Raw genomic sequence first — 10,515 nt, 5'->3', positions numbered from 1 at the left:
CTGTTGATTATAACTCTACATCATCCTTGACAGGTTTCATTCTTGTAAATCACCTCTGTGCTGTCTCCAATGTTTCTACCTTTTCTATATAATATAAAGACCAGAACCATGCAGAGTATTCTAAATGGTATCTAACCAAAGTTAACACAACTTTGCTGGATTCTAATTTCATGGTTATGGACCCCATTGCTTTGTTAGCATTTTTATGGCCTTGTTATTTATGAATTTGTATCCATTGGTCACTTTGCTTTTTTTGGACTCTTTCTAAAGTGCATATAGCTTCCTTGTTTCTCTGACCTAACCACACTAACATACTCAGCTGTATTGAATTTTGCCATTTCCAGGTTCATTCTGCATGTATATTAACATTCTCATGTATTTTGTTCCAATCATTGTTTGGTGTTTCTGCATATTTTAAGTTTTCTGCTTTTGATTCCAAAACCCCATTGAGCACCACATCCCACCTCATGCCAGTCCACATGAATAATTTAACTCCCCTTTCTGTTTGATGATATGAAAAACCCATCCTTTTACTTGTCCCCAGTTCCATAAAGTTCCTTCTTCAGTCATTTGTCTACTGTGCAATACTTTAACAAAGACTTTTTGAAAATCTTGATTATAACATTTGGCGCATTGCTTTTTTTATACTTTATTGTATTTCTTCATAGAATTCAATAATGTTGAGGAAGTTCCCTTGCTAACCATTCGTTATACTTGCAGTTTCTAGATAGCTTCTCTATTATATCTTTATATTTCCAATTACCTTTCCTTCCACTTGAATTAATGAGTCTATTGTTCAGTTCTATAGAATTGGAAACTAGTTTTGGTTAGTGGTAAACCTTTGCCACTTTTTATTTTGTTTTATTTAAATATGCAATAGTGCCTCTGATAGTATTTCTTTAATTTTTAACCATTCATAAACTTACTTTAACACAATCCTATTTTCTCTAAATTCAGTTCGTTTGCCAACCATCTCCACCCTCCTGCCTTAAATTTTTTTCATATTTTAATTGTTTTGAACCTCATGTGCCCACTGTTTGTCGTGCTGAAATGTACCAGGACAATAGTTTTGCTACTGCATCGTCATAAGTTACGTGTTAATTTGCATCTCCTTTACTGGTGTGATCTCCATTTGGTTCTGCTATTTGAAAATATTAACGTAGTCTATAGACAATAAGCAAATGGGTTCCACTCCACCACCACCCTCTTCTGTCTGGCAGAACTGATTCTCACCCTCAACAGTTTCTCTATCAACTTTCTCTAAACCCAAGATGTAGCCACGGGCATCCACATGGGCCACAGCTCTATCTAACTTTTCATCACCTATGAGAAGCAAGCCATGTTCCAAACCTACACTGATAACACTCCTCAACTCTCTATTGATGATTGCGTTGGAGCTGCTTCCTACACACATGCTGAGCTTGTCAATTTCATCAATTTTGCCTTTAACTTCCACCCTGCCCTCAAGTTTATTTCGTCCATCTTTGACCTCTCTCTCCTCTTTCTCGATTTCTCAGTTCCTCTGTCTCCACTGCATCTGTTTTCATGGTGTTTTCCTTTCCAAAACAGTTGAGAAGTCCTCCTCTTCGTCTACCGTTAATGCTGCCTTCATCTGCATCTCCTCCATTTCCCACACATCCTCCCGCCGCCATAACAAGAATAGAATTCCCCTTGTCTTTACCTGCCACCTCAGAAGCCTTTGTATCCAGCACATCATTTTCTGTAACTTCTGCCATCTACAATAGAATCTTACCACTAAGCACATCTTTCCATGCCCCCACCCCATACTCTCTGCTCTCTTCAGAGACTCCCTTGTCCACTTGTCCATCTCTACTGATCTCCCTCCTGATACTTAACCCTGCAAGCAAGACAAGTACTGCACCTGGCCCTACACCTCCTCCCCACTATTCAAGATCCCGAACAGTCCTTCCAGGTGAGGCAACACTTCACCTGCAAGTCTGTTAGGGTCATCAACTGTATTTGATGCCTCCTGTACAGACTCCTCTACATCAGTAGACTCGACGTAGATTGGGGGACTAATTTGTTGAGTACCTTCACTCTGTCTGCCACAAAAGGCGAAGTTTTCCCGGTTGCCACCTATTTCAATTCAACTTCCCATTTGCATTTAAATATGTCAGCCCATGGCTTTCTCTACTTTCACGATAAAGCCTCTCTCAGACTGGAGGAGCAACATCTCATATTCCATCTGAGTAGCCTCCAACCTGACAGCATGAACATCAATTTCTCAAACTTCTGGTAATTTCTCTTCCTTTCCCCCTTCCCTGTTTTCCTGTTGCTATATATAGAGGTTCTTTTCTGTAAAGTTTCTGCCCTTCTTACCCCTTCTCTTCTCCTCACTTGCTCTCTCTAGTGTCCCTCCTCCTTCCCTTTCTCCCATAGTCCACTGTCCTATCAGATTCCTTATTCTTCAACCCCTCCCACCCATCACCTCCCAGCTTCTCACGCCATCTCCCCCTCCCACCTTTCCACCTCCCCCCCTTCCACCTCTCCCCCACCTGGTTTCACATATTGCCTGCCAGCTTGTACTTCTTCACCCTCCCCCCCCCCACCTTCTTATAATACCTTCTGTCCCCTTCCTTTCCAGTCCTGATGAACAATCGTAGCCCAAAACCTTGATTGTTTATTCTTTTCCATAGATGCTGCTCAACCTGCTGAGTTCCTCCAGCTTTGTGTCTGTGTGTTGCTCTGGATTTTGCATTTGTTGATAGGGTGGGTGAGCCTTCATTAGTCAGGGATTGAGTTCAAGACCCACAAAGTAACGTTGCAGCTCTACAATGCTCTGGTTAGACCACACTTGGAGTATTGTGTTTAGTTCTGGTCACCTCATTATAGGAAGGATGTGGAAACTTTAGAAAGGGTGCAGAAGAGATTTATCAGGATGTTGCCTGGATTAGGGAGCAGGTCTTATGAAGAAAGGCTGAGCAAAGTAAGGCTTTTATCTTTTGAGCAAAGGTGGATGAGAGGCAACTTGATAGAAGTGTATAAGATTATAAGAGATGTTGATAGAGTGGATAGACAGTGCCTTTTTCCCCAGGATGATTTTAAGGTGATTGGAGGGAAATATAGAGGGGATGTCAGAGGTAGGTTTTTTTTACATGAAGAATGATGCGCATAGAATGCTTTGCTGGGGGTGGTAGAAGCAGATGCATTAGGGACATTTAAGAGATGAAGTGTACTGCCCTACTTGTGTGTGAAGTAGGAAGTCCACAGTTCTGTGGTAAGCCATACTCCACTCAACACAGGAGTCAGGATATAGCATCCAAGCTCCAGGTGCTTTACTGGGCAGTACTCACATTTAATAAGAGTCAAACTGAGAGGAAAACCAAAAAGTACCATAAATACTTACTGTAGCAAAGTCATGATAATTACATCATACATTCATAAGAACATAGGAATATATGAAGCTAGACTTATATGGAAAATGTACAAAAAATAAACACAACATGAATAAGTAAAGTTTTTAAAGTACGCAAGAAGATTAATATCAGTTCCTTAAACTACCAAGGTCAATCAAACTCTGTACTGATAATCAGGAATAAACTTTTATATAATATTAACACAAAATATTGCTCAGATAGTGTTCTCCTTTATGAACTGAAATAACACTTAGAAACAATAGTTTCAATGGCACAAATGAAAGAAAGATGACACAGGATTGGGTGCATGTGCTTCAGTCTGACTGAAAAACTCTACTAAAAACAAAAATAGTTGCCTTCCTTTTGTTGTCCAACTGAATTTCAAAATAGAAGTCAGCAGGGACGACCTAAGCCTGAATGTGGAGAAGACAAAGGAAATCATTGTGGACTTCAGGAAGGTGCAGCTAAACCACCCTCCTCTGTGACTACATAGCTCCTCCATAGAAAGAGTTAAGTGCACCAAGTTCCTGGGAGTTCACATCATGGACGCCTTCACCTGGTCCCTTAATATCACCTCCCTGAACAAGAAGACACAGCAGTGCCTCCACTTCCTAAAAAGATTGAGTCAAGCAAGGCATCCACCATCCATCTTAACTACATTTACACGAGCACCTCTGAGAGCGTCCTGACAAGTTGCATCTCCATCTGGAATGGGAGCAGTCAAGCATTGGACTGGAAGTCCCAACAAAGGACTGTGAGAACAACTGAGAGGATCATAGGGGTATATATGGTTTATATATATATATAAATATATATAGTTAAATAACAATAAACTTGACTTGACTATTAGTTAACCTGACACTCAGATAGGCACATGAATGAAAGAAAAAATGGAGGCCTGTGTGGGAAGGAAGGGTTAGCTCAGGGGTGGGCAAACTTTTTGACTTGAGGGCCACAAAGGGTTCTAAAATTTGACAGGGGGGGCGGACCAGGAGCAGATGGACGGAGTGTTTTGGTAATACACCTCATAAGAGAAAATAAAATATCATGGGATATGTAGAAAACATGTGCTTTAATTTCAATTGAAAATGAACAAATGCATTACAACAAAATATCTGTCTTTGAAGTCCCATGGTATTTAGCTATTTATTGAAATGTCTTTTAAAACACTGAAAATTAAATGAATAAAATACAGCTTTTTTAAATAGTAACAGTTATTATTTTAAAGCACTGAAAATTCTGTTATCCTTCAAAATATTATCATCATCACTCTCCTACTGACTGTCTTTATTTCAAAAACGGTAGGAGATGCAGGTCTACTTGTCCTGCTCCTTCTTATTCAATTGTCCCCTGTGCCAAAACTCAACAACGACCCGCACAATGACAAAGCAGTGAGAGCGCGCCAATATGCGGAGCTCTGTGCTCGCAAATCCCCGCAGGCTATCTCCCTTAGCCGGAACGCTGGCTAATTGTGAGCCGGTTCGGATGTGCCAGGAAATGGGTCGCCACAAGGTCACAAAGTAAAGCGCAAATGTGGAGTAATACGCTGCACCTCAACAAAGGTCAATGTATATAGAGTGCGTCATCTATTGAGAAAACGCCAGAATTGTGGGGAGAAAACGTTAACAAGGTTTATTAATATAATTTCATCAAGTTCTGCGGGCCGGATTAAAAAGCTTAACGGGCCGCATATGGCCCGCGGGCCGTAGTTTGCCCATGCCTTGTTTAGCTTGATTGTGGAATAGGTTAAAGGGTTGGCACAACATTGTGGGCCAAAGGGCCTGTACTATGCTGTACTGTTCTATGTCAAATGGCTATCACCCAGTGGCTCTGACATCTGCGATCATGAAGTTCTCCCAGGGCCTGTTAGTGTCACACATCAACTCCAGCCTCCCAGGCAACCTTAACCCATTGCAATTCACCTGCCGCTGAAACACGTCCACAGCAGATTCCATCTCCCTGGCCCTATATGCACCTCGAGCACCTGCACAGTCAAGACACCACATGTACATTAGACTATTGTTTATTAATTACAGCTTCACCTTCATTATTATAATTCCAAGAAAACTCATCCTGAGACTCATTAAATTATTAAAACACTAAACATATTATGACCTGTTACCATAGTTATGGGCATAGCCAAGACACTAACCCAAATATACTCTGGAAATTTCTTGTCGTTTGGGCTCCAGCTGTTCTGCTTCCCAAGCCTGTATTTTAATAGAAGCTTAAAATTATAACCAAACTGCTTATGCTGCAGTCTTCTGTGATATCCATACTTTGCAACCTGTTAGTTTGTTCTTCTTTGTGCTGAATGAGTCAGGCGGGCAAGTTAATGAAAACTCTTTCCTTGAATGTTACAAAGGTGCTTCCTTTGAAATATATTCAATTGTGTTCAGCATCGAGATAAACAAGCTTTCAACTTCATTTAAAAATGGCAGAGGCAAGTTAGTTGTTCAGTACAAGTCCTTCCTTGCATTAATCACACACCATGAGGGCATTTTAACAAATTTCCTGAATTTATTCTTCAGGCAGCAATGATCCATCCTGACTGTGAGCCTCTATTGGAGATCCAGCTGGCAGAGGAGATGTGCCTTTCTGATATTTCAACCTTCCATCTGCAGGAGGAGTCTGGTGAGTGGAATATTAAAAAAAGACAAAGTCAAAGCTGAGAATGGATGTAGTTGTGGGGTTCCTTTGGGCTTTTCTGTATGGCAGGATGGGATTTGTTCTGAGTGAGTCACCTTCCTCAATTGTAAGCAGCTCCAGTGGAGTGACCAGTTCCTGCTCAGTTACATGGATATGGAAATAACAACAGTCTTTCAAAGTGAAGTACTGATCATAAGGTTCACTTATGAATGGATTTGGACAATAGTGAGGTGATTTTTCCATCTGCTATCATTTATATTTTCATTGACCATGAAGTTCAGGACAGAGGTAAGTGAGCTGTTAACCATTATAATATAAAATCAAAAATATTAACCCAAAAACAATCTGAATCTCTCCAAAAACAATCTGAATACAATACATGGAATACAGAACCGTACAGCACAGAAACAGGTCTTTTGGGCTACGATGCCAGGGCCAGACACAATGCCAAATGAAACTAAATCTTTTCTGCAGGCACATGGTCCATATCTCTCTATTCCCCATGTATTTATATACATAACCAAAAGCCCCTTAAACACCACTATTATATTTGTTTCTACTATTACCTCTGGCAGCCCGTTCCAAGCACCTACCACTGTGTAAAAAAAAAAATCGCCTTTAAACTTTTCCTCTCTCACCTTAAATACATTTCCTCTAGTATTGGACATTTCTACCCTGGGAAAAAGATTATTTCTACCCCACCTATGTTTCTCCTAATTTTATATCCTTCTATCAGTTCTCTCCTCAGCCTCTAATGCTCCAGAGAAAACCTCTCCTTATAGTTCATACTCTCTAACCCAGGAAGCATCCAAGTAACCTCTTCTGTACCTTTTCAAGTTTCCACATCCTCTTATGCAGGAACCACAATAGTCCAAGAGCAACCTGGTCAAGTTTTATATAGCAGCAACTTCCCAATTTTTATTCTTGATGTCCCGACACTCAGATCAGACCTGAGGCTGGAACTACTTACAATCTATATTAATGACTTGGCTGAAGGGACCAAATACACTTCAGCCGAATTTGTTCAGAATACAAAGAAAGAAGAATGTGCAAGTTATGAGGAAGACACAAGATCTTCAAAGGGATAGAGAAGATTAAGTAAGTTGTCAACAAGTTATCTGAAGGAGGATATTATGGGAAAATGTGAGATTATATACTACTGTGCAAAAGTCTTAGGCACATATAAATACAGCTAGGGTGCCTAAGACTTTTGCGCAGAACTGTAGCAATTTTATATATTGCACTGTACTGCTACCACACAAAAAAAAAATCATGACATATCTGAGTGATGATAAACTTGATTCTGGTATGAGTCTCTATTGTGGAAAGTACAGGGAGAGGGGTATCATGGTTGGGAAAAGAGGAAGGGAGGGGGAGGGAGCGGGATGCACCAGAGGGATGTTCTGTAATGATCAATAATCCAATTCTTTGGAATCAAATGTCTTTGCATGGTGTCTCAGGGTTAGGTGAGTCTGGACCCACGCCACCTCTCCTCCCAACCCCTGGCACACCTACTCCACCACCTGTCCCACACCCATCCTGAGGTGCCCCACCCTCACCATTCCCAACATCCTTTGCTCCCGCCAGATGTACAAACTCACTCTCCACTCCACATTGACAAATACAGTACTGTGCAAAAGTCTTGGGCACTCTAGCTATATGTAAATGCCCAAGACTGTTGCACAGTACTGTACAGTATCCAGGTTTCCCCCGTTAGTCAAAGGTAGAGCGTTCCTATGAAACAGTTCGTAAGCCAGAATGTCGTAAAGTGAAGAAGCAATTGCCATTTGTTTATTTGGAAAAAATTTGTGAGCGTTCGCATACCCAAAAAATAACCTACCAAATCATGTCAAATAACATATAAAACCTAAAATAACAGTAACATATAGTAAAATCAGGAATGATCTGATAAATACACAGCCTACATAATGTAGGAATACTTTTCTACAATTATTGCAGCACTGTCCACTGCAGTGAAAATCTCACGCAAGCACTCTTGGCAGCACTCATGGCAGAAACACTCGGCGCAAGCGCTCCCGGCAGAAACACTCTTTCCAGTAACCTTTAAGCTATGAAGCTACCAAATAACACACAAAAATACACAGCCTATATAAAGCAGAAATAATGTACGCCCAGTGTAGTTTCACTTACTGGAATCGGGAAGACAGCGAGCACACTGATGATGGTGTGTTAGGCTGAGTTGTCGGAGGTTGGGGTGGTGGGAGGTAGAGGAGACTGGGGTGTCATCTCATCGTCGTCTGTTTCCATCAGGACAGGCAGGTCACCTTCTTCCATGTCTGCCTGCCTCAATGTCGTGGGTCGAGTTTCATCATCTGCTGTGGCTGATGTGGAAGGCTTGAAAAATGACAATATGTTTGACTGATTAGTCTCACGCATTTTTCTATCATACAGTTCTTTGTAAGCACTCAAACCATCCTGCAAATGTGCCCTAAACCTATGTACCCTTTCAAAATTAAAGTCATACTGTTCTGCAATCATCGCAGTGAAAATCTCATGCAATTGCTTCACGTTCAGTTCTTGGACGACTTCACTTTCGGGCCGTTTGCTACTGCGTTATCCTTTCCTCTTCATCAGCTCTTCATCTCTCAGTTCTTGGTCATGAGATGCCAAAACCTCTTCAACATCATCTTCATCAACTTCCACAAACCCTTAGCCAAACTCACTATGTCCTTAATTTGTTCACCATGATCGAAACGCTTAATTATGTCTAGTTTTACGCTAAGTGTAACACCCTTACATGCTCTGTTAAGCTTTTCTGATACCTTAGAACTCATCTTGCTAACGGATGCACAAAATAAATCGACATAAAGTACAGACGCTCACAGGCACATGCTTAAGCAATGCCAGTTAGAATGCAGTTCCAGGGGAGGAGCCTGGCTGCTCGGCGCACGCTGCCTTTTTTCGTAACAGTGAAAATATCTTCTGTTAGTGAAAACAGGTAACTAATGTTGGTCTTTCGTAACAGCAAGTTGATGTAAAGCGAACATTCGAAAAATGGGGCACACCTGTATTGTTGGAAGAAGAATGAAAAAACAAGCTAATATTTAAGTGAAATGAGACTACAAAATGTTAGAGTAAATCAGTTAAAATGCAGGTACAGCAGCTAATCAGGACAGTCAGTAGAATAATGACCTTCATTGCAGGGGTATGGAGTATAAAAGCAGGGAGGTTTCACTACGCTTCAGTTGACTCTGGTGAGAACACAAGAGCACTTCGTACAGTTTCGGTCTCCATACTGAAGGAATGATGTACATTCTTATGTAGAGCCAGTGGAGATAATGTTCATGAGCTTGATTCTGGGTTGGAGGGGGTTGGCGTATGAAGAAATGTTGAGCAGCTTGAGCCTGAACACATCAGAGTTTCAAAGGATGAGAAGTGACCTTATTGAAACATAGATTCCGAGAGGGATTGGCACTAGGTGTTGAGGGGATATTTTCCCCCATGGAGGTATCTAGAAACAAGGGTGTGGCTTTTGATTAAGGAATTCCCTTTTTAAGGCAGAGATAAGGGTGAATTTTTCTTTGGAGTTGCAAATATGGGGGAAATCTTCTGTGCAGATCTATGGAAGCAAACTCATCAAGCATATCTACAAAATAGACTGACAGCATTTAAACTGCATGGTAGTCAAGAAGAATGGGAAGGGACAGTAAAATAGTGAAAGGTTGAATGGATCAGGCATGATCTAATTGAATGGTGGAGCAGCCCTGAGGGGTCAACCAGTATGCTCCTCTTCCTTCTGTTCTCACTCTCTTATTTCAAGTCTGTTATAAAATTCTCTCTCTTATTTCCATGTTTAATCGCAGCCCACCTTTATCTTCCACCCCTTCTTAACTTGCTTTCTTCCTTCCTTCCTTCCTGCTGGGTTGTTGATGCTCATTCCTTTTCTTCTCTGCCTCAGGGTGTCACTCCATGTGGGACAACCTCTCCTGCTGGCCAGCCTCAGCTACTGGAGCAACAGTGGTTCTTCCTTGTCCAAAACTTCTGCTGCAGTATGCAGACCAACCAGGTGAGTCTCTGGGTTTGAAAGAACGTGAACATGATGGCTGTTTATAGTTCTCCATTATGTTAATTGCAGGCACTGCTGCTCAGAGCACATAGATTGCAGGTGGAGATTGAAATGAGTATCTTATTCCAAGACTAGGGGCTAAACATACCAGACACTATTAAATTTTTGTTTGAATTGGGTTGGAAATCTGTAAAGGAAAATGCTAGCTTTTCTGAAGATTTTCTGTGACCAGGTGTAGATCAGGAAAATTTCCATCATTTTGAAAGAAGAATTTCATTCAAGTTGCATTTCGGGATAAGGGAAGGTGCAGTGGATTAAATTCTCCATCCCTGCACATCCAGTTTCCCCAGGGTAATGTCACAGGCTTTGGGAATGAACAGAAAGTTTGTAGACAGTGAGGCTTACTCCTAATTAGGCCTTTCCTACCTTTTCTCTTCTCTGTCCACCCCTCAAATATGGAGG

General features: G+C 41.2%; 1 protein-coding gene across 1 annotated transcript in view; it reads left to right on the top strand.

The window, feature by feature from the left end:
* Positions 1 to 5,914: 5,914 nt before the first annotated feature.
* The window catches only part of LOC132384562 (vasoactive intestinal polypeptide receptor-like), a 70,185-nt gene continuing 65,584 nt past the window's right edge, over positions 5,915 to 10,515 (top strand). Inside the window, exons 1-2 of the mRNA XM_059955749.1 lie at positions 5,915 to 6,011; positions 9,946 to 10,053. Coding sequence (XP_059811732.1) covers positions 5,915 to 6,011; positions 9,946 to 10,053 — 205 coding nt within the window. The remainder of the gene's footprint in view (positions 6,012 to 9,945; positions 10,054 to 10,515) is intronic.

This window comes from Hypanus sabinus, chromosome X1 (assembly GCF_030144855.1).
Source record: "Hypanus sabinus isolate sHypSab1 chromosome X1, sHypSab1.hap1, whole genome shotgun sequence".
Lineage (NCBI taxonomy): Eukaryota > Metazoa > Chordata > Chondrichthyes > Myliobatiformes > Dasyatidae > Hypanus > Hypanus sabinus.
This window is presented reverse-complemented; position numbering and strand designations above follow the sequence as displayed.